The 24,994-nt window shown below is 42.8% G+C and overlaps 1 protein-coding gene and 1 pseudogene across 2 annotated transcripts; both read left to right on the forward strand.

Annotated features, from left to right (window-relative positions):
- LOC109760764 (uncharacterized) overlaps nucleotides 1-13,825 on the forward strand; it is a 65,208-nt pseudogene extending 51,383 nt beyond the window's left edge.
- A 571-nt stretch (nucleotides 13,826-14,396) lies between these two features.
- On the forward strand, nucleotides 14,397-16,976 carry LOC109760769 (F-box/LRR-repeat/kelch-repeat protein At1g09650). Of its 2 annotated transcripts, none has more exons than XM_020319572.4 (4): nucleotides 14,397-14,724; nucleotides 15,142-15,293; nucleotides 15,389-15,452; nucleotides 15,536-16,976. In XM_020319572.4, exon 4 carries the CDS (start codon nucleotides 15,563-15,565, stop codon nucleotides 16,778-16,780), a length of 1,218 nt encoding a protein of 405 aa, XP_020175161.1. In that variant the 5' UTR covers nucleotides 14,397-14,724; nucleotides 15,142-15,293; nucleotides 15,389-15,452; nucleotides 15,536-15,562; the 3' UTR covers nucleotides 16,781-16,976. The 2 variants fall into 2 exon arrangements, with proteins under 2 accessions (XP_020175161.1, XP_020175162.1); XM_020319573.4 differs by having other exon boundaries at nucleotides 15,148-15,293.
- Nucleotides 16,977-24,994: the final 8,018 nt, after the last annotated feature.

Consider the following 24,994-nt stretch of genomic DNA (forward strand, 5'->3'; position numbering starts at 1 on the left):
ATGACCCTGAAATTGAAAAGCATTTCAAATGAACTCAGAAAAGGTTGAAAGTTGGCATGGTATCATAATTTCACCCACATAGCATGTGCAAAAAAGTAGAGAGGGTTACTGCAAAAACTGGATGCACTTCGTGTATAAAATGAACAATCTCTTTCGAAGTATAAGGGTTTCGGACGAAAACTCATCCGTTACAAAAGGGATTTCATTTTTTAAATAACATAAGCATTACCAAATTGAATATAATGATAAAACACACTAATATTAAACATAAGAAAAAAAAGAATCACTGAAAATCTATTTTCAAAGTTAAGTTATTCACAAACTAGTGATTCACACAAATTTCAAATAATTCAAAATGTAAACTATTCAAATTTGTAAACTACCGGCACTAACAGAAAGTTTGTAATTTTTTGTACCTAAAGCAAAAATATTCCCAAAGAAACTCTAAATACAGCAAAAAACAACTCAAAAATAAATAAACCAAAAATAAATAAAGCAAAAAAATAAGAAAATAAAAAAGCCCACCTACTGGGCCAGAGCAGCCTGCATACGACTAGAAACCCAACCTGTAGTTGGGCCAGGATGCAGGCCCACAAGCCCAGTAGGCCCACAGGCAGAGTAGGAGAGGTAGGCCCAGAAGGCCTGCTATTGAGAGGAGCTCAATGCAGTGCCCGCGTCGGGGCTTATAAACTGGTCCTGGCGCTCCTCAACTAGCGAGGTGGGACTAAACTTCTGCGCCCCTCGCCTGGCAGCGCACACCCTTTAGTACCGGGTGGTGGCACCAACCGGTACTAAAGGGTGGGCCTTTAGTACCGGTTGGTGCCACCACCCGGTACTAAAGGTGGGCGCTTCCCGCCGCTTGGCCTGGCCAAAATCAACCTTTAGTACCGGTTGGTGGCTCCAACCGGTACTAAAGGACCATCCTATATAAGAAACACTTACGAAAATTTCGTCAGTTTCCTCCCACTTCTCTCTGCTTCGTCGCCGCCGCCCTGTCCCGCGCCGTCGCACCGTCCCCGTCGACTCCGCGCCGCCCCCGTCCTCGTCGCGCCGTCCGCGTCGCCGGCCGTCCCCATCCCCGCACCGGCCCGCGTCCCCGTCCCCGCACCGGCCCGCGTCGCCGTCGCCGTCTCCTCGACCTCGCCCGCGCTGTGAGCCTCTGTCCCCCTCTCCTCTCCCTCCAATCGAAGCCGCCGCGCGCGTCACCGGCGCCGTCGCCTTGGCTCGCCGTCGCCGTCACCTGCACACACAACACATACACACACACACACCATACACACACATACACAATTTTTGTTCTGTTTTTAGTTTTTAGTTTTTCTGTTATTAGTTATTAGTTATTAGTTTTTTCTGTTTTTCTGTATTAATGTTATAGAAATGTTAGTTATATAGAAATGTTAGTTTTTTGTATTAATGTTATAGAAATGTTAAAGAAAAATTAGTTATACAATTTTAGTTATAGAAATGTTAGTTTTAGATATGGTCGATGTTTTTTAGTTTATTATATTTTTAGTTATAAAATTAAGAATTTGCATATAAGAAATCACAATCCAATCATTTAAAAAATGTTACTTTACTTTTGCGTCATATAGTATTTGTTGTCGACGATGCCCGGCCCGCATCCTCGCCGTCGACCCGTTCGCGACGACGTCCTGCTTCAGAGGACCCATGTCCGGGATTGGGTTCCGCCGGGCTGGCACTGGGAGGTGCTACCTGGAGGGGCGCGACGCTTGGTGAGGAAGCCGGCCTCGGGTCCCGTCGTCGACCCTGATCTCCTTTGGTGGCGTTCGCGTGGGCCACATTCGGTGGAGAGGGAGCCGGCCCTGCCGGAGGTGGTGCGTCGTCGTGTCAGGGAGGAGGACGAGCATGTCCATCGCTACATGGCTGCTATGGACGTCAGGTTCTCCAATACCTGGCAGGTTCTTTGGGCAGATGACCGGAGATATGATCCTGTGATGGTTCCTTGTCTTTGGGTGTCCACCGCCCGCGCCCCGGGAACCGCGAGTGGCCTAGATTCTTCTATAGTATTCGATCTTTATTAGCTACCTAGCCAGTGATGTATTCGACATTATATATTATTTGAGACGATGTATTCGAGATTATATATTATTCGAGACGATGTATTCGAGATTATATATTATTCGAGACGATGTATTCGAGATTATATATTATTCGAGACGATGTATTCGAGATTATATATTATTCGAGACGATGCATATTATGTACTATATGATTCAGTTTTTCCTTATTGATTGCATCCATGCATTGTAATTTGAATACTAAATTGTTTTATATTTCTTCTGTATTAGTTAAATAAAATCTATGGCGGACAATACCGGCAGAGAGGGAGAAGAGGCCCTGTTCGAGATCATATGCAGCCCTAGCAGGCCAGGTTATCTGAATGAAGCAAATGACGGCTCCCAATATCTGACAATACCGGGGAGGGTGATGATAAGATATTCGATCTTGACGACCGAGTTGATGAAGTCATGAACTATGATTATGATTATGATGACGCAGACAATGATTATGATGACGAATACAATGTTGATCTTGAAATAACAAAGACTACCGGCGAGGTATATTTATATAAGCAGGCATCTAGTGATCATCACATGTTTTTTTATTTGAAGATATATTAACGAATCGATCTTTCTTCTTTCAGCCCTCCGGATCGAGCAAATCTGCTTCTACAGACAGCAGGACAAAGCGCGGCCCGAGCAAAAAGTTGAAGGAGGGTGTAAAGTACAACGTCAATTCCACCAAAGCTAGTGGCGAACCCCTCACGCCTAAGAACTTTGCGAGCAAGTTCGTTCGTCAGTGCGGAGTTCTTGTGAAGGACCAACTCCCGATCTCCATTCAAGAATGGAAAGAGCCAAAAACTAAACGCTCAGATGTTACTTGGGTTGACGACAGAGCAAAACAAAAGCTTTGGAAATCTCTGATGGAACATTTCACCCTACCAGATTATTTCACTGATGCGGATGTGCAGAAAGTCAAGGACGCTGCTCTTAAGAAGATGGCAATTGCATTCAACACCCACAAGAAAACTGTATGGGCCAACTACCTCGCTGCAGAAAGGAAGACTCCAGAATTCAAGGGAACACTGGAGAAGCAAAGAGAACACTGGCCCGCTTTCGTGAAATTCAAGGAATCAGAATTATCTAAGGAACGGTCGAGAAAAAACAGGGCCAATGCCGCAAAAAAGACGCAGTTCCATAGGCTGGGTCCAGGTGGCTATGCGGTGGCAATGACTAAGTGGGATAAGTCTGAGCAAGAGATGGAGGATGCAGGGGTCACTCCGGTTACTAGGAGCTGGCCCCCCAGGTGCAGAACTTGGTTCTATGCGCATGGGGGGGCGTTGGACCCGAAGACAGGCCTGGTTTCGAAGAAGGCAAGTCTAAATGGAGCAGAAAAAAAGTTACTTGACGCAATAGAAGATGCTCGAAAGGGGGTGTTCACGCCCAACAGAGAGAACGACGAGCTTACGCGCGCCCTCGGAAATCCTGAACACCCGGGAAGAACACGAGGCAAGGGCGTTATTCCCTGGTATGAGGGCTTTTCGGAATGGAACGACGACTACAGGACCCGTGCAAGAAAGAAGATGGAGGAGGAGAAGAAGAGGAAGCTGGAGGAGGAGCAGAGGAAGCAGGACGCGGAACGCCTTCAAGGCCTAGAAGCAAGGCACGCGGACTTGGCACTCAAATTCCAGCAGCAGCAGCAGCAGATCGACTCACTTAGCCAGGAAAGGGGGTCTCAGCAGCGGCAGCAGCAAGCAGATGATCATCCAGCATTGGATAGCACCGTCCCATCCATGCCGAGAAGCAGCGTTGGTTCCACCCCGGGCGACGCACTGCTGGATACATACCCTGTGGATGACATCATAGAGAACACTAACTGTGAGCTACACTTCAAAATGAAGAACATATCCATGAAGGTGGCAAACGCCGTTGCTTTTACAATTACCCCCGAAGCAACCTTCCATTGCGCCCTGATTCCAGAGGGCTATGCTCGTGTCTTGGTTGATGAGGTGGTGGGCCCATATTCGGGGCTAGAGCTTGACATTCCTCGAGGTGACGACGAGCAAACACTGGGAGAGGCCATACATCATTTCATCCTATGGAAAAAGGATTGCATCATCTTTCGAAGTCCACCGACACCGCGTCTGCCGACTCCTCCTCGAAGTCCGCCACCGTGTCAGCAGACTCCCGCTCCTCCAAGTCGGCCATCGTGTCAGGCCACAACTCCTGCTTCAAGTCCGGCACAGCGTCAGGCCACACCTCCTGCTTCAAGTCCAACACCGTGTCAGGCCACACCTCCTGCTTCAAGTCCGGCACAGCGTCAGGCCACTCCTCCTGCTCTAACTAAGCCACGTCAGCCGTCTCCGCCGCCTAAGCAATCGCAGAAGAGACACGCCGCAGCTATGGTGCGTAGCGGTACGAGTCGAGGTAGTACAGAAAGTACAGGCGGAGAGAAACGATATAAATATGGTCCAAGCAGCCTCGCTCCTCTTCCTCAGAGGCCTTACGACATGACCGAGGAGCAAAATGATGCAATAGTGCGGGCCGAAGTGGACGCTCATTTTCGACCGAAACCGGCAACGCCGCCGAGGGAGAAAGTGCCTGAGGAAAAGATTGACCACTTCATTCGTATGGCTAGACCACCAGCTCCCAAGCCTGTTGACTCAGACTATGAGCGCCAAATCAAGAAGGCACATCGAGCACGACTACAGAAAGAAGCAAGCTCGAGCTCGAGCCAACAAGCAGCTGTCAAAAAATGCGGGAAAACCGTTCCCCAGCTGGGAGAACAGGCGGCGCAATCGACCCCCCCACTTGTTGTGCCAACAACACATGAGAATACGCGCGCCCAATATTATTGTGGGCAAACCGTTTACGTTCCCGAGCTGGGCGATGTGGTAATAACCGAGGAGCATATAATGCAAGCTGGAATGCTCAAGATCACTGTTGGACAACTCCTCGAGATCGAGCCCATGCCTCCGCTTAGAGAGGAGGAAATAAAACGGAAATATGTCCGGGGCCAACCTTTGGTCGAGCCCAAGGAGGTCAAGAACCTCCCAACGAGAATGTATGAATTGCATGATTGGTACATGAAAATTACCAAGATTTCCAATCGAGAGTCCCTCATGGTGCAAGTCGAGAAAGATCATTACTTCCATAAGAAAGCTCTGGCCATTGAGTATTCAGAACTATTTCAGTTATTCAATCAAGATGCACTCGATAAATTTATCGTCAGTTGCTATTGTCTGTAAGTGATTTCTTTCTGTAATTTAAGTCTCAAGCTAGCTCTAGTGCTCATTGATTGATCATTAATTACCTGTAATTATATATCCTCACTATATATTCTTTTCTGTGGTATTATGCAGGATGAAGATGTATGAAATGAAAAAAGCTGGACGCTATGGCATTGGGTTCATTGACCCAAATACCGTTAATGAATACACATGGAAATTGGAATGGTGTAGACAAGATGTAGAGAAATGCATGCTAGAGTTCTTGAAGCGCCTCAATAGCAATGAAGATATACTACTTCCTTACAACTTCGAGTGAGTCACACTGTCTTGTACTACAAATTCTGTTTTTGCTTACTAGCTAGATGTTAATAAGTGTATAGGGTTTAGGGTTATAGTTGATTAGTGTTATGCACATGCCCGCTTAATTTATACATGCAAATATATGCGCATGCAGCTTCCACTGGATCTTGTTAGACATTAAAGTTGACGAAGGAAAAGTTGAAGTACTGGACTCACTACTTAAAAAAAATAGTGACTACAGCATCGTGAAGGGGATAGTCGACAGGTTATTTCAATCATTATTAACTATATCTCGGCCTATTTAGTTCGTCATTTCCTGATATGAACTATTTTTAATAACCTCTTTATTAATTTTCTTTGCCGGCGGACAGGGCTTGGGCAAAGTACATCAAGGTGACTCCAGGAAAATGGCGACAAAAGCTATGTTGGTATCGCCCCAAGGTAAGTAATTAAGTAGTACTAGCTAGCTAGCTACCATCTTTTTAATTCTTGTTTCAATACCATTAATTAATTAACATGCTTGATTAATTATTATCTGATTAAATTCTATTGTCGTAAAGGCCCTAAAGCAGGCACCGGGGACTGAAGTGTGTGCATACTATGTTTGCGAGAACATTCGCATGATGGCGTCCGAAAGGAGCAGATCTGATAGACAGGACTGGGTACGTTTGCCAGAACACTATTCACAAATCTTACATGATTGTCGATATCTAGTCACACAACTAATACACATGCATATTGATCTCCTTCTTAACAGTTCAAAGAGGTGCGGGACAAGCTCCTATCAGAGGAGCGCATACGAGCACTTCAAGAGGAAATAGCGGGATTTTTGCTCGACCAGGTCATAGATCTCAAAGGAGAATACTATTACCCGCTACCGCCCCCATGAACCACTTGTCATCGTGCTCCGAAGGCACCAAGGCAACATGTAGGAGAAATTGTATATATATATATGTGTATGTGTGAATAATTAATGGTGGTTGTGAGACATTCGATTATATATATGATCAGTTCTACGAGAAAAATCTATTTATATATATGCATACGTGTACAATATGTAGTATCGTAAAATACCAGCAAACAAAAAAGAATTAAATAGAAAACACAAAATTAATGAAAAATAAAAATTAAAACCAACCCCCCCCCCCCCCCCCCACAAACATTTAGTACCGGTTGGTGCTACCAACCGGTACTAATGGTCTACCAGCACCCGGGCCTGGCTCGTGCCACGTGGTGGCACTTTAGCGCCGGTTCGTGCCGAACCGGCACTAAAGACCCTTACGAACCGGTGATAAAGGCCTGTTCTGCACTAGTGATGCATGAGTGTGAACAAAAATGTTGATACTAAACAAGGAAGTTCCCATGCTTTCAAAGGAAGTAGGCAAGAACCACATTAGTACTTGGTTAGAGTTGCTTGATTTGGTTTGATATCGCTCGTGGGCTAGTTCTGTATATGCAACTGGTATTTCTTTTGGAATATTATACTAGTGCTATACAGAAGGCGAGCTTCTTATCATATTTTCACTTTAACAGCTACAGAATGCTTGTTTATCTGAAGTATTGCTTCCAGGGCCTAGCATTTCCTCCAGGTTAGTAGATTTACCATTCACGGTATCTTTTTTACTATTTCGTTAATTCTATGCGAGTTTAGTGTTGACCATAGACTATGTTTTTCCTGTGCTGTTGGGCTTTTGGTGGGCCTAGAACCTTGTAAATTATGAAGTGTGTTAGTAAAACTATATTCTTAAATTGTGATTTTCTAAAATTGAAGAGTTCAGATTTACCATAAGATGCTTGGTGTTGTGCCAGCTTGACGAGACCACATCTGCATACATACTTCCAGCAGGATTATGTTCAGAAACAGGAATAATGAACTTGCTGTATAGGATGCTCTTATAGGACAATTCAATTCCATGATATGTTATCGCATGATGTACTTTTTGCAGGGCATGGAATAATTCCCCGAGCGCAGCTTCATTCAGTGAGAGAAGAACTTCTGCAATTCATGCTTGAAGAGTCTAAAATTCACACTTCTGAAGTATTTAAGGGTTTCAGTTCTTCTTCCCGAAAATGCCCAAACATGTGCTATCTACTATGGATGGATACGGAAGCTACTCTGGAAGTTGTCAAGTGTGCTTTTGCACAAGAGAATTTTGAATCTACTTCTAGTACTCCTGATGCATCTGTGTCCAAGGATGAAGATGATACCAATATTGAAAGAGAGAGTCAAAATATCTTATTACAAGGTGTAGTCGACACCATCATTCATATTGTTGGTTTGGAAAACGAGGCAATCCATTCCATTGTTGTGGGTACTGCTGAGTCAGAGGAATCAGAACTTTGGCCTACAGTGAATTATTTTGGTTATATAATTGAATTTGTGTCCTTTTTTATTTCCAATAAAAGGGCAAAGTCATCTCAAAGAGTTCTTAAGCACATTCTTAAATACCTCACGTCATCCAGTACTCCATCATATGATGATAAAAAGATGCCAACGCAGAAAGAAGTTCTTCAGCTCTTCAATGTGGTTCCTCAAACTGACTGGAATTATGATTATGTGTTGCATCTTTGTTTAGATGCCCATTTTCATCAGGTTTGTCACCACTTACCTTTGAAAATTCACCTTTATAATATAGCACTGCTGCTCAAAAAGGCCTTTCAGCCTATAGCTGTAAATGTTATTGTTACTATACAGGCATGTGGCAGGATATATGCAGCCAGAAATCAAAATTTGTCTGCTTTGGATAGTTACATGAAGGATATAGTGCAACCATACCACGCTTTTATCTTCATCAGTAAAAAGTTATTTCAGTTGGCAGGCGATGAAGCTTTGTCGTTTCGTTCTACAGTAATATCTCGTTTTGCCGAGCTAGTCAATCTAAGCAGGTGAGATTGCTGATTAATGTTTTAACTAGCATATATATATTCTCCCCCTTCAGTTTTTTGCTTGCTGGTTTGTCTTTTACTGAATATGCTCAATTTCTCTCCTGTCACTTCATTTTTTAGGGAGTGCGCATTTGTCTTGTTCCTTGATCATTTTCAAAATCAGATCCAGCAAATATTTTCAAAGCTTCCTTCTGACAGCCGCAGCCACTTTCTTTTCTTGAAAACTGCAATGGAAGTACACTTGTCAGGCAAACTTGACTTCAGTGCACTAACTGGCAATGAAATTGTTGAACGCCTGTACTTCTCTGGTGAACTCGAAGATTATCTGCAGAGATTATCAAATTCCCCAAAGTTTGACTGCAATCTTGTTTCTATGATTGATGAGTTATTTGAGCCTTATCTGAAGGTATGCTTATCGAGATGTTCAACATTACTATATTTGATATGGAGCCTTTTAAGCGTAATGATATACCTTTGGGTGGATCCTTTAGCCATCAGTGTAGACTGTAGTAGAGCCTTTGACTGCTATACCACTATATTGGCACAAAAAGTTGCACTGAGAGAACAATCGGCAAATGGTAGTGCAGTGATTTGCCATAAGCGTTATATAGAATCAAGAGGCAGTATGTGCTTTGCAAATATGACACCAGCATCAGCTGCTTTTTACTTTTTGGAGCTTTGCAATTCGATTTTATTATATTTTAAACTGCTGTTCATGAAATGAATACTTTTCAGTTTCTTTATTCGACAATTTTGTGAAGAGATGCATTATTGATTTTACTAATATAGTGAATAACCTAAAACTCGGAAGTAACATTATGTAATTTGTTAGGTTGAAGTATTTTAGTGGCAGCACATGTTATGTGAGATCATCATCCTTTTTTGTTAATCAAATACACTTTTGTTGCACAGCTTCTGTGTCAGTATGAACCAAGGTCAGCCCTGAAGTTTCTGGAGACTTTTGATAGCTACAGATTGGAAGGGTGTTTGCAGTTATGTCTAGATTATGGAGTTACAGATGCTGCTGCATTTCTGCAAGAGAGGGCTGGTGATGCTGAGAGTGCACTGGCACTTGTTCTAGCTGGACTAGATGAGAAAATTAGCCAGTTTATCACTTCAGTGGAGAATGCATTTTCTCAGATATCCTCAAAGGGTAGCTCTGAAATTGAGCAACCAGCCATTGTTCTAAAAACGAATGAGGTTCTTTTTCTCGTACCTATTGAAATACTAACCAAGATTTGTATCGTCTATTGCATAATTGGTAACATGTTTGATGTTCTCATTAAGGCTCATCCGGTGCTTGATGCGTTACGTTCCTCCATTGGATTGTGTCAAAGGAATTCACAGAACTCAGACCCAAAGAAGTCCCAATCACTTTGGTTTCAACTGCTTGACTCGTAAGTTGTGCTAAGATATACATATACACTTTCTTACAAAGGGGAACATTTCTCATTGCACTGTATTGGCACTTTGTCCTATTATTTGGATCTATAACTAGAATTTTGATAGTCATTGCTGGTTTCTGTTAGTAGTGATTTGTTATTTAGCAGATGTGATATTGTTCTCTTCACTAGTAATACAGCATGGGCATGCTTTGCAAAGATGCACCGTTCAACACCTAAAGGCACCATCTCTATTGCTCATTGGGCGGGCACTTGTAGGAGGCCACAGGAGCTGGGCGGGGACAAATGAGAATATAACATAGGATCAGTTAAACCTTACTCAACTGATAATTAACTCTCCCGGAACTCTTCTAACTAATGCAGTTATGACGTAGTTTGCAGGGTTCCAATTTGATACTAGTCTGATCGCATGGATGGTTAAGAACATTTGAATCCCACCAAACTTGTACCTTATATAGTTCTATGGATTGTTGCTAGGGATATATGATCCTAAAATGTGCTGGCTGCTGATCTTATGCCATTTTGGAAACTAATAGTGTTCAGTTGTCTCAAGGGAGGCTTATTGTCAAATACTAGTAAAAGATGATTACCTGTATTGTCAGATCTAAGTATGGAGGTTAAATTTAGAACCACATAGGTGGGAGGGTTGATGATGATGCAAATCTGTGTTGACCACACTCTCCCTAAGACTAATCTATCTTAATGAAAATGACAGGCAACAGTCGTTGCTTGTTCTTGAAAAAAAGAGACTAATCTATCTGTGAATGAAACTGTAGCAATATCGCAATCGATGCCTTTCTCCATGGTTGAGATTTTAGACAGGAATCCAGCAGGCAAAGGCAATTCTTGAAATATTATGTCATGATAAATTAATTCATTAGATTTATGACATGCTATCTAGAAATCTATGATCAACATATAGGCTATAGCTCTCAAGTAGTGTAAAGTATTTTTCGTACTTTTAGCTTGTTGAGATATATCAGAGATCAACATATAGGCTATAGCGTCAAGTAATGTCGTTATGTTGTTGATGCAGTTTCTCAGAACCACTGAAAAAGTTGTATGGAAGCAGGATGTAAATGGAAATGGTTGTTGGTCTGAACGGGAGGAAACAACAAACGGACATCCAACAGGCAAAGTATTCTCACAACAGATGGTGATTTCAGCTTATCAAAGGTGTTTGAATACTCTGCGGAGAGTATTCTCACAATTCGTTGGAGAGATAATTGAGGCAATGGCTGGGTATATACCCCTACTAGCAATTATGTCAAAGCTTTTATCTGACAATGGGAGTCAAGAATTTGGTGATTTTAAACTTGTCATACATAGAATGCTGTCTATGTATCTTCATCAAAAAAGAATACTGGTACGCATTGAATTTCGTTCGTTTGCCATTTACTTCATAAGTATATCACACACGATATTTGATGAAAACATCACCTTTTTGGTTATTTTCTTCTGTATTTTATCTAATAGTAAAAAATCAAGCTCCTCTGATACCTCGCTTATTTGCAGGAAACAGCTAAGTCTGTTATCGAGGATGATTCGTTCTATACCTTGAGCTCATTAAAGAGAGGGGTTTGTCATGGATTTGCTCCACATACTTTTGTCTGTTGTGTATGCAACTTCTCACTTTCCAAAGAAGGTGTTTCAGCAGTTCGAGTGTTCAGTTGTGGACATGCAACACATCTTCACTGTGAGTCTGAACAAAGCAAATCATCCAGTAAGGATTTTCAAGACGGATGTCCAGTTTGTCTCTCGGCGAGTGACACACAAGCCCGGAACAGATCACCTGTAATATCTGAGAATGGGCTACCCAGGTACCCCATGGTTGAAAATGAAGTACCATATGGCATCCATCGTAATCACGAGACAGATCATGTTGAGAGATCTCGCAGGCTTCAGCAGATGTCACGGGTAGGAATATTTTGAGATATTTTTTTCTGCTAGTATAATAAATTTCTCTGTTGTGACTAGACGCTTGCCCAAAACTTGACTAGTGTGACATTTGAAAGCCCTCATCCAATTATTAATTGTGCTATCTCTCTTGTATTGAATATGATATTATATCCCTGTTTTAGTCCTCTAAGATGTTATTATGGGACGGAGGGAGTAGATATTATATCAGCTGTGTACTTGGTTATGCTATTAATCTCTTGTATAGGGTCTTTGTTGCTTATTTGCCTACATATGTGCACGTGTTATATTGGCCTTTGGTCAGTGATATTGAACTTGTGTCCATGCATTCAAATACTTCAAATTTACTTAACAATAAATCTCAGTCAGTTTCTAGTTTCTCAATGATGATAAAATGGATATGGCCTATACTCTGTATTTCTATAGTACTTACTTGTTAAAGTTTTTGCCATGATATTTCCTTTTGCAGTTTGAAATACTGAAAAGTCTCCAGAAAGCTCAGAAGTCTTCGTATTTAAACTGTACCTCCGTTTGAACTTTCTCCGCCAGCCATATATCATGAGAAGGTACATAAGAGAGTAAGTTTGGTGGGACAATCCAGCAGATATTAAGTTCGAAGTGAAAAACCACATATATTACATGAAGGAGCCCGAAAATCAAAAAAGAGAATAAGTGGCTGGGAGAGTCCATCAGACATTTAGCTAGAAGTAAAAACCACGGAAAATATGTCACACGAAGGGCCAAAACCAAAGAAATCAGGGGTTTGGCTTCCGCCAAAGTTGAGCATAACCGGTAACTCTCTAATTTTCTCGATCAAATAAACAAGAGCAGGTTCTGACAAGAATCTTAGATTCTTATGTCTATTTACCTTTTAGAATCTTAGATGCAGGTTCTGACAAGAATCAAGTGCGGTAGACTATGCAATGGTTTAAAGGTGCAAACACCTGAGAAATCTGCTTTGTCCATTCGTGTAATGACCTCAAACTACAGGTCGACTGCTGCTCCGTCTGCTAGAGCGAGGAAAACGAAGTGGGATGTAATTCGTGATAAAGGAGGGAACTGCATGCAATGGAGTTCTCGATATGGTTCAAGATGTAAGCAGAGGCTATATATAGCTGTGAAACATGGCTTCCTCCTAGCTCAATCCTTGGTATCATAATTGAAGTCAGTTCAGATAACTGGAGGTTCTAGCTTGGCCCCTGGAATCGCTTCAGCAATTTTCCATGACATTTATTCCTGGGAAAATGAATTTCCGAAGGTGCAATATGATCACTCCAATAGAGAACTCAGTTGCTGATGAACTAGCCAGACTAGTGAAACTTCAGAACTCTTCGTTCTGGCTTGATGAGCCATCCCTCTATTGTACCCCTTTTAATTAATGATATAACAATGCTTTCTACTGTATGTAATTTATAAAGAGGTATTTTACGAGGTTAAAAAAACATGCGGTAGACTATGTTGGAATTATGAGTCCTGCAATTATATTCAAGTTACTTGAAATGATTGAAATCATACATGTATTTGTGCATGTAATTACTTTACATATTTAGCATGTAATTAATACTTGATGAAATGTACTTAAGAATATACTTTTTCTGTAAACAAATCTAAGTTAGGTCACTTTGTATTTATACCGAAAAGACTATCTGGGCACATTGATAATTGGAAGGAAACAAATGTAAGACGTTTTAGGTCACTTTCTATTTAGTTTCTATTTATACTGAAAAGATTATCCAGATACATTGATAATTGGAAGGAACTAGGTCATGAATGAGGTTACAACCTTGGAAGGAACTAGGTCATGGATTAAGTTGCAACCCTAATGGCGACTTGCATGATTAATAATGAATTTATACATGGTCATGGTGCATTGCTCACAAGTGTGTGTTTCAAGGACTCAATGGTTAGAATCTGTTAACGGAATTTAACTATGTGACATTTGCCAATCTGATGTTGATAACCTTATTAACTGAATTTTGAATCTGTAGCAACCCTCTCACTTGTTCCTGGTGCTGCACCAAGCAAGCCTCACCCAAAAGAAATTAAGCATTTATTAATGAGAGTCTAGCTGGAAAAACAATTCTATTGAAGCAGCATGGTTCCGGTAGAAGAATAATCTTGTTGGAGGTCGCAGCAGGGCGAATTTTTTTTTTTGAGAAAAACAGGGCGATTTTTGTTCATTCTCTTTTTTCAACTAGTTTTGAGAAAGGTTCTTAGAAGTTTTTTAGTCCGTGGTTTTGTTTTTTGTTTCTTTTTTCTAAGCGTTTCACTGCATGTTTTACCGATTTTCTTCTGGGTCTTCGTTATCTCCTGTTCATTTTTCAATTTTTATATTCTTGAACATTTTTTAAATTCAGGAACGTTTTAAATTTGTGAACATTTTTTAATTACCATAAAAATCTGAAATTCTTGAAGATTTTTTAAAAATTAAAATTCTTAAATTTTTAAGATTGATTTAAATTTTATTATTTTTAAAAATGCTTCTAATAGTTTTAAAATTTCCTGAAATTTCTGTATGACAAAAGTCGTTTTTCTAAGAAACAAAGTCGGCTAAAAAACCGGGCCCATGAACAGATGGGCCGGCCTAGCCGCACCTCAGGGTACGCGATTTCTCGTTGCCCAGCGCGAACAGGAGCTCTGCTGGGCTTTGCCGTTCCCGTGGCTGGCAGTCCTCGCCTCCGCCACCCTCGACTCCGGCGGGCGGCACCTAACCGCCGCTCCAGGGACCTCGCCTGGCCGCTTAGCCTCCGCCCCGTGAGTGACATGGCGCGGGCCGCCGTATAGGGCGGGCGTGCTGCCTCCGTCGTCTTCTCCGCACAGCCTACGTACTCGACGACAGCAGCTCTGTCCCGACTGCGCGCGCCCTTATCCCCGACGCCGCCTGACTTCCGGGTTCCGGCGCCCTCGGCTGCTCCTGCCATCCTCCCTGATCCGCGGCACTCGTCCGCCTCTCCCCGAGCTTCGCAGGTAGACGCCGCCTGGCATCCCCATCGTCTCCTCGAGCTCAGGCGCACGCCAGCTGTTCGATTCATTGACCCAACGGATGTTTTAGCATTTCGTGGCCGAGAGTGCTGTTGCGAAATGGCCTAACAGATAGATGTTGCCACAGAATCGAACCATGGTGTGATTTGTGTGTGTGTTCTCAAATGAACCATGGTTTGTTCTGTTTTTCCCTGTATTGTTTGTTCTTGTATAATCTGCTCTTGCTGCTTCAATATTCTCTTCTTGTGTATACAGTCTTCTCTGTAATGATTCAGTTCTTGCTTCCATATAATCTGCTTCTATATTCTCTTCTTGTATAACCTGCTGTGTAATGATTCAGTTTCTGCTTCCATATTCTGTTCCTGTATAATTTGCTCTGTAATGATTTGTTGTTGTCAAAAGTTGCAGTCTGGAGTGTCCTGGGTTCAGGATCAACCTTACTCCCCCTTGGCACTGAACCGAGTTGCTGTTCCGCTTAACGCCGACACACATCTCCGCCGCCCCCCTTCTTAATTCCACGGGAGCACGCCGGGGCGCCTTCTTCCCAAACGCAGGTGAGCAGCTCGCCGCCCAAACTGGCCGTGGTTTGTCTGCAAAAATCTGACCTTGGTGCTCAAGTCTTGCTTGTATTTGTGTCTACTGTCTACAGCCACATTTCTCACCGTTGTTGCTGGAACCTGCTGCTCTGTGTGTTCGCCTTCCAAGGACAACATGTATGTGCTTTTCTTACTTGCTTTCCTTCATTTATGCTGGTCGCCGAAGCAATTCAATATGGACAGCTTGCTGCTTTGTTTAGTTGACCGGACTCAGACAACGGAGCACCATGCCGGACAGGAGAGAAGCGACCCTGCTCGAGGACCTGCCTGAGGAAATCATTGACAAGATACTCAAGGGATTGCCGCCAAAGGACGTCGGCCGCTGCCGCGCTGTTAGTACATTGTGGCGCAGTATCACCTCCATACCTGAATTTATGCTCGAACACCACCAGCGCCAGCCATCGCTCCCCATCATCGACGGGCGTGGGCGGCCTGCCAGTTTCGTTCTCTTCCGAGGCGCTGGCACCAACGCCTCCAATCAACAGCTCTGGCCCTTCATCCCGGGTCTCAGTCACTACCATTTAAAGCCTTCGCTCTCAGTCACCTGTGATGGCTTCCTCATCCTCATACAGCAAAAGAAATTCTACATCTACAACCCGGTCATGCGCAAGCGTGCTCTCCTACCGCACCCTCAAGCTGGGGAAAACGAGTGCAGCAACATAATCGGTTTCTACCGGCACCAGCTAACTGGAGAATACAGGTTGCTCTGGACCACATTCCGTCCTCTCTCAGTGGTTAAATACAGCTTATACGTTCTCACAGTGGGATCAGATGTGCCGAGGCAAGTCAGAGTAAGAATGCCAACAGTCTTGTCACCTTCCGCAGAACATAAGATACTGGGGGCACTGTCCTATTCGAACTATTGTCCACCACCAGTCCACCATGGTGGCAGCCTGCACTGGTGTCCTTTTCCCTTTTGTGGTGTCGCCGACATTACTGGAGGCAGCGGAGACATTGTTGTGTTCGACACAGAAGCAGAGTCATTCCAATGGATGCGCACTCCTGACCAGGTGTACCCTAATAGGAAGTTGTTCGACATGAATGGGGCGCTTGGTTTCTGTGGCAGCTCAACCAAGGGTAAGGCAGGAGGTTGTTTGAGTTTCACCGCTTTGGATATTTGGATGATGCAGGATTACAAGGCCGAAATCTGGGCTTTCAAGTACCGGATTGATCTGCCAACGGTTGAGGCATCACGGCAACTTTATTTGACTTCTCGGAAAGGGAAAAAGAAAACACCGCTTCACTCAACAGTGCAATGGTTCAATGATATGGCTGTGCTTAACGAGCGTGAGCTGCTGATCATGTTTAATGGTAAACATGTGTTGCGCTGCGACACTGATGGCAAGGTCTTAGGTTTGGTGAACATTGGAAAGAGTCAATACGGTATGTCGCTTACTCCCCACCGCTTCCAAGAGAGCATTATTCCAATTCCATCCTTCCCATGAGATGCAAGAAGATGAGGAACCTCCATTCTCCACAGGGCGTCTCTGAATGTTCAAGACTCCTTCCTGGTTTGCTTTGCCATTGGGCTCAGACCTTGTTTTTCTTTTCCAGTTATTATGGCTAAGAAGCAACAATGGCACTGTTATGATGAGATTTTCAGTGATTGCCAAAAAACAAAATAATGAGATCTTCGGTCTTGCTCGTGTTGTTTGAGTGAATGCTTTTGGCTGATAGGGATGCACTCTAGCATTTCCTTATCCTTAGATGTTAGTTGCTGCATTTTTAGTTGTGGAAATGATATTGTTAGCCTGGATCTCTCCTTGCAAGGCTGGTAGTTTGATCTTTGTTGTTCAGAATGTAAACTCTTAGGTGTTACTTGTTGCTTATAGGCTATAGCACTCGGTTGATCCTGCTGCTTATGTCAACGTGTCTTCACCGGGGCCATGCTTGCATATATAACTGTGTGTGTCTAGTGCTGCAAGCTATGATGGGAGAAAGAACCTCTATGCACGTTGGCCATGTGTCAGGAGTATTGGCTGGAGCTTAATTTGCTTGCTGCTTTTTTGTGTGCCAGGATTTGACATGTTTTTTTGGGTAGTAAGGATCGACTTGAAGATGTGCTGATCTGGAGCTGGGTGTTGCTCTGCTTGGCTTATTTCTTTTCGAAGCATTGTGTTGGTATGGCTGTGTGCATTCTCGATGCTTTGTCATTGGCTTGTTGCCGAGGCCGGGTTTATCTTTTTGCATCAGCTTGATACTAAATGCCCCGCAAAAGAAAAAAAAGGTTGATGCTAAATCAGCGACAATTATATGGATCGGAGGGAGTGCTTTTCCCCCCAAAAATAACAAGCTCCAACGTTTCTGTACATTTACTTGTGCGGTTGTACCAACATTTCTTTCTGTAGTCTTACTAACTAGCTAAGGTAAGTTATTTTGTGCTAGTCTCCAATCTCTTTTTGGTGTCATGTGTTGTTTGAAGTTTGAAACTCTAGAGAGATTGTAGAAAAGGATTTAGGTGGAATAGTTTAGTGACCAGCAGCCGGCTGGAATGAATGTTTTTAGACTGGTCTAGTCCAGAGTGCACCTTTGTGTATATACAACATAATTCAGTGGATTGGACAGAGAAAATTGTATGAACCAGACTTGATGAATGCGCCTCGTTGAAACCCTAAACTGAAAGTAGGAGTTGATTGAATGAGCTTCCTTGAAACCCTGATCTCAGGGCTTCTTCGTCGGTGGTCATGGTGCTCGGCAGGGCACAACGGCTCGCATTCCGTCCGGATGTCTGTTGGTGGATATGGCACCATGGGCTGGAGGCTAGCCTCCTTGGTTTCCGCGAGTTGCAGTTGGTTGCGGCGGATCTAGGGGTTTCTTCGTCAGTCGGCAACTTAGATGGTGGGCTTGCCGGCATCGATGTAGGATGATGTGCGGCTGGGATGGTGTGGGAGCTTGGGTGAAGACCCTGTCTTGGCTTTGTGCCATGACAAGCAATGGCGGTGGTGGTGGCCGTCGTCGACCTTCCTGGAGGCACCACTGGTTGCTCCCGCACCCCTCCCGCGTAGATCCAGCCATCATGGCCTCTCTGGGGAACCCTTGATCTTGCGTGATCGGACGATAGTGGCGCCTTGGTGTCATATTCCCTCTTGGGGCCTTCATCTTGGGAGCTTGGCATCGACGATCGAGACCGGTGGATGACGGCTGTTGTGGCGTCCGGGCTTCTGTGGCAACGATGATGGCAGGAGGGATGTTAGCGACGCGACAGTGGCTGCGGTAGTCGACTCTTCTCCAGCGTGTCCACGGGATTGCTTCAGTTTGTTTGTTGTTGTGAAGTCGAAGCTACGGCGGCGGGGTCCCTTTTGCGTATAATGAGTGGTCCGTTCAGTGATCTTCCACGACGCTAGCCATGCCTGTTTGTCCTTTGTAGCTCTCCGTTAGAGTTGGAGTTCTGCTATCTGGTCGCAGGTGGCTGAGTTCTGGCACAAATCTTCATATAACTCCACATGGCCTCTACAATGTGGGTTGAGTCGAGGATCGCCTATGGTGAAGTCGGATCCGTTTGCTCGGGGTTTAGGGATGGCGATGCTGCCTTCTAGGGGGGCGAGTGATGATGATAACACATGCGTGCTGTCTTGACGAGGCCCTCTCTGGAATGACGTGTGTGGGGTATCTTGTGTGTGCCGCTCGGTTTTTTCCCAATTAACCAAGCAACTCTTTTCCTTTTGATGAATGCAGGAATTATGTCATTTCCAAAAAATAAACTTGATAAAAATCCCTTTTGTCAATGTGACGATGCTTTCTTAGCCTTCTTGCACAGCTCAAGTTCAAGCAGCATTGTCCCTAGGCAATCACTTTCACAATTCAGGTCTGTCAAAAAGGCATCTCGATGTTAACATTGTTGTGTGTAGGCTAACTAATGATAATAACATCTTTTCAGGAATTGTTGCAATGTGTGAATCATCTGCTACAAAATCCGCCAACAATATTGAAGTGTACGGTGTGGCATTAGCATTGGAGTTTGTGGTGGGAAGCTCAATTGTGGGAGGAGCCCCATGGGGTCTCTCAGCTTGTGGTCGGTTAACACCCTCTTCCTCGGGACTGACAATCTTCCTATACAGGTGTTGAAGCCCTTAATAAGAGTCAGAGCTCTGATACTAATTGAAAGGATCGAAGAGGTCGACTAGGGTGGTGGTGAATAGGTGCCTACAAATTTCTAACCTTTTCTTAGCAAATTTGGATAGCGTAGATAAAGTAAGTTCTTTAGATATGCAATCAAAGTTGAGAACAACATATATAATGCTACAAGTAAGCTAGCAACAAGTAAAGCAAGAGCAACAAGCTAGTCAGAAGGCAACACAGATAAAGATGTGGAAAGGATTAGGCACAAGCTTGAAGACGAAGATGTATCCTATAGTTCTCACTGTTGTGGAGTGTTAATCTTTGTTGGAGAGGTGCGGGAGTCAAAGATGCCCGTATGCCATCAATGGCTCGCCCTAATCTCTTTCTGAGTCACCCCAACAAAATGAGGCTCAAGCACTTGTGGTTGCACTTGAAGAAGGCCACCAAACCTTTAGAAACTTTGCCAGAGCGCACCACAACAAGGAAGCTTCCGAAAGGAGCCCCAACAACTCCAAGAGTAACAAGATCCACCTAGGATCAAGGGGGATTCAATTTTTCTTTTGGTGAAAGTATAGATCGGGTCTCCACTTGCTCCCCTATAAGATCAACAAGTTTGGGTGGCTAGGAGGGGGGGTCTGCAAGAAATTCAAGCTCAAATCAATGGAGGAGAGAGAGTGAAGTTGTCACCTTCATCGCGCAAAAGAAGAAAATATTTATAGAACCATTCAAATTGAACCGTCATCCACCTTGTCTGCATGGTCATCATCAAGTAGCAGTAGAAGGGAGTTAGAGTGGTTAGGACAGGGTTAGGAGCGCACAAGAATAGGGAGGGAGATATGCCTAGGGCGGGGTCAGGGTGGGGACTATGCCCCATAAGACAGTGGGGGACGGGGTAGGGGTGGGAGGTATGCCTGCGGAATTGGCGAGGGCTGGGTACACTAGTAGAAAACAGGGCTTTGGTTCGGGCCTGGCCAGCCCATTAGCCCCGGTTCAGTCACGAACCGGGACCCATGGGGGCATTCGTCCCGGTTCGTGAGCCCAGGGGGCCGGCCGGGGCCTCGTGGGCATTGGTCCCGGTTCGTATGGACCCATTTGTCCCGGTTCGAGGCATGAACCGGGACCAATGGGCCTCGCTCTTGGCCCATAACCATTGGTCCCGGTTCATGGCTTGACCCGGGACAGAAGGCTTATCTATTCATAAGAGCTATATGTTGCCTTCAATTTCAGGGTCTTATAGTTCAAAATAATCAGTAAATGCATGAAAATAACAAATGAAGTCAGAAAGCGTTGAAATAATCGATGATGTGGCTTTGAATGGTGCATTTTAAACACGGAACAACTATGGACTTCAAATAAGTTCAAAAAAATGAAATCCCTTTGTAACAGACGAGTTTCCGTATGAAACCCTGATACTTCGAAAGAGATTGTCCGTTTTGTACACGAAGTGCATCCAGTTTTTGCCGTAACCCTCTCTATTTTCTTTGCATATGCTATGTGGGTGAAATGATGATACCATGCCAACTTTCAACCTTTTCAGAGTTCATTTGAAATGCTTTTGAATTTCAGGGTCTTATAGCTCGAAATAATCAGTAAATGGATGAAAAATAACAAATGGAGTCAGAAAGGGTTGAAAATCGATGATGTGGCTTTGAATGGTGCATTTTGAACACAGAAAAAACTATGGACTTCAAATAAGTTCAAAAAAATGAAATCCCTTTGTAACAGACGAGTTTCCGTATGAAACCCTGATACTTCGAAAGAGATTGTCCGTTTTGTACACGAAGTGCATCCATTTTTTGCCATAACCCTCTCTACTTTCTTGCACATGCTATGTGGGTGAAATGATGATACCATGCCAACTTTCAACCATTTCAGAGTTCATTTGAAATGCTTTTCAATTTCGGGGTCTTATAGCTCAAGATAATCACTAAATGCATGATAAATAACAAATGAAGTCAGAAAGGGTTGAAAATCGATGATGTGGCTTTGAATGGTGCATTTTAAACACGGAACAACTATGGACTTCAAATAAGTTCAAAAAAATGAAATCCCTTTGTAACAAACGAGTTTCCGTATGAAACCCTGATACTTCGAAAGAGATTGTCCGTTTTGTACACGAAGTGCATCCATTTTTTGCCATAACCCTCTCTACTTTCTTGCACATGCTATGTGGGTGAAATGATGATACCATGCCAACTTTCAACCTTTTCAGAGTTCATTTGAAATGCTTTTCAGTTTCAGGGTCATATAGCTCAAAATAATCACTAAATGCATGATAAATAACAAATGAAGTCAGAAAGGGTTGAAATTCGATGATGTGGCTTTGAATGGTGCATTTTAAACACGGAACAACTATGGACTTCAAATAAGTTCAAAAAAATGAAATCCCTTTGTAACAGACGAGTTTCCGTATGAAACCCTGCTACTTCGAAAGAGATTGTACGTTTTGTACACGAAGTGCATCCAATTTTTGCCGTAACCCTCTCTACTTTCTTGCACATGCTATGTGGGTGAAATGATGATACCATGCCAACTTTCAACCTTTTCAGAGTTCATTTGAAATGCTTTTCAATTTCAGGGTCTTATAGCTCAAAATAATCAGTAAATGCATGAAAAATAACAAATGAAGTCAGAAAGGGTTGAAAAATGATGATGTGGCTTTGAATGGTGCATTTTGAACACAGAAAAACTATGGACTTCAAATAAGTTCAAAAAATTGAAATCCCTTTGTAACAGACGAGTTTCCGTATGAAACCCTGATACTTCGAAAGAGATTGTCCGTTTTGTACACGGAGTGCATCCATTTTTTGCCATAACCCTCTCTACTTTCTTGCACATGCTATGTGGGTGAAATGATGATACCATGCCAGCTTTCAAGCTTTTCAGAGTTCATTTGAAATGCTTTTCAATTTCAGGGTCATATAGCTCAAAATAATCACTAAATGCATGATAAATAACAAATGAAGTCAGAAAGGGTTGAAAATCGATGATGTGGCTTTGAATGGTGCATTTTAAACACGGAACAACTATGGACTTCAAATAAGTTCAAAAAAATGAAATCCCTTTGTAACAGACGAGTTTCCGTATGAAACCCTGATACTTCGAAAGAGATTGTCCGTTTTGTACACGAAGTGCATCCAGTTTTTGCCGTAACCCTCTCTATTTTCTTTGCATATGCTATGTGGGTGAAATGATGATACCATGCCAACTTTCAACCTTTTCAGAGTTCATTTGAAATGCTTTTGAATTTCAGGGTCTTATAGCTCGAAATAATCAGTAAATGGATGAAAAATAACAAATGAAGTCAGAAAGGGTTGAAAATCGATGATGTGGCTTTGAATGGTGCATTTTGAACACAGAAAAAACTATGGACTTCAAATAAGTTCAAAAAATGAAATCCCTTTGTAACAGACGAGTTTCCGTATGAAACTCTGATACTTCGAAAGAGATTGTCCGTTTTGTACAAGAAGTGCATCCAGTTTTTGTCGTAACCCTCTCTACTTTTTTGCACATGCTATGTGGGTGAAATGATGATACCATGCCAACTTTCAACCTTTTCAGAGTTCATTTGAAATGCTTTTAAATTTCAGGGTCTTAGAGCTCAAAATAATCAGTAAATGCATGAAAATAACAAATGAAGTCAGAAAGGGTTGAAAATCGATGATATGGCTTTGAATGGTGCATTTTGAACACAGAAAAACTATGGACTTCAAATAAGTTCAAAAAAATGAAATCCCTTTGTAACAGACGAGTTTCCGTATGAAACCCTGATACTTCGAAAAAGATTGTCCGTTTTGTACACGAAGTGCATCCAGTTTTTGCCGTAGCCCTCTCTACTTTTTTGCACATGCTATGTGGGTGAAATGATGAATTATCAAAGTATTTTCTGTTCAAAATCATTAAAAGCAAAAAGAATTATCATAAAATAAAATAATAACTAATTAGAAACAAAATAATATAAACTTTAATAAAATATATAAGTAGAAAAAATAAAACAAAATAAAATAACATAAATGAAATTTATGAAACTAAAATTATCAAAGTATTTTCTGTTCAAAACATTATAAGCAACCTCTTGTATTATTGAAACTAAAATTATATAAAATGGATGCAACTAAAATTATCAAAGTATTTTCTGTTCAAAATCATTAAAAGCAAAAAGAATTTTCATAAAGAACTTTTTTTGTTAGAAACTTTAATAGCAAAAAGAATTATCATAAAATAAAATAAATAAGTAATTAGAAACAAAATAAAATAAAATAATTAAGTATTTTGTTGTATGTAGAAACCAAACAAAAAAGAAAACAAAAAAACTGGGAAAAAATAAAAAAATTGCCACCTACTGGGCCACCACGGCCTGAATACGACTAGTAACCCATCAATGGGTCAGGATTCGGGCCGCAGAAGGCCCATCTGGCATAGCAGTAACAATTAGGCCCGTAAGCCTGCATTGGAGAGGAGCTCGAGAGGGGTGCGGCAGTGGGGCTTATAAACCACTGCGCGCCCCTCTCAACTAGCGAGGTGGGACTAAACTCCCACCACCACGCCACTGTGCAAGGCCTATGTGTTGGAAATATGCCCTAGAGGCAATAATAAAATGGTTATTATTATATTTCCTTGTTCATGATAATTGTCTATTGTTCATGCTATAATTGCGTTATCCGGAAATCGTAATACATGTGTGAATACATAGACCACAACATGTCCCTAGTGAGCCTCTAGTTGAGTAGCTCGTTGATCAACAGATAGTCATGGTTTCCTGACTATGGACATTGGATGTCATTGATAACGGGATCACATCATTAGGAGAATGATGTGATGGACAAGACCCAATCCTAAGCATAGCACAAAAGATCGTGTAGTTCGTTTGCTAGAGCTTTTCCAATGTCAAGTATCATTTCCTTAGACCATGAGATCGTGCAACTCCCGGATACCGTAGGAGTGCTTTGGGTGTACCAAACGTCACAACGTAACTGGGTGACTATAAAGGTGCACTACGGGTATCTCCGAAAGTGTCTGTTGGGTTGGCACGGATCGAGACTGGGATTTGTCACTCCGTATGACGGAGAGGTATCTCTGGGCCCACTCGGCAATGCATCATCATAATGAGCTCAATGTGACCAAGTGTCTGGTCACGGGATCATGCATTACGGTACGAGTAAAGTGACTTGCCGGTAACGAGATTGAACGAGGTATTGGGATACCGACGATCGAATCTCGGGCAAGTTATGTGCCGATTGACAAAGGGAATTGTATACGGGATTGATTGAATCCTCGACATCGTGGTTCATCCGATAAGATCATCGTGGAACATGTGGGAGCCAACATGGGTATCCAGATCTCGCTGTTGGTTATTGACCGGAGAGGCGTCTCGGTCATGTCTGCATGTCTCCCGAACCCGTAGGGTCTACACACTTAAGGTTTGGTGACGCTAGGGTTGTAGAGATATTAGTATGCGGAAACCCGAAAGTTGTTCGGAGTCCCGGATGAGATCCCGGACGTCACGAGGAGTTCCAGAATGGTCTGGAGGTGAAGAATTATATATAGGAAGTCCAGTTTCGGCCACCGGGAAAGTTTTGGGGGTTATCGGTATTGTACCG

The sequence above is a fragment of the Aegilops tauschii genome, chromosome 7 (genome assembly GCF_002575655.3).
Source record: "Aegilops tauschii subsp. strangulata cultivar AL8/78 chromosome 7, Aet v6.0, whole genome shotgun sequence".
In the NCBI taxonomy this organism is placed as follows: Eukaryota; Viridiplantae; Streptophyta; class Magnoliopsida; order Poales; family Poaceae; genus Aegilops; species Aegilops tauschii.

What these genes read in the sequence shown, in the direction of transcription:
- LOC109760769 (XM_020319572.4), top strand. Translation starts at nt 15,563, where the DNA reads ATGCCGGACAGGAGAGAAGCGACCCTGCTCGAGGACCTGCCTGAGGAA.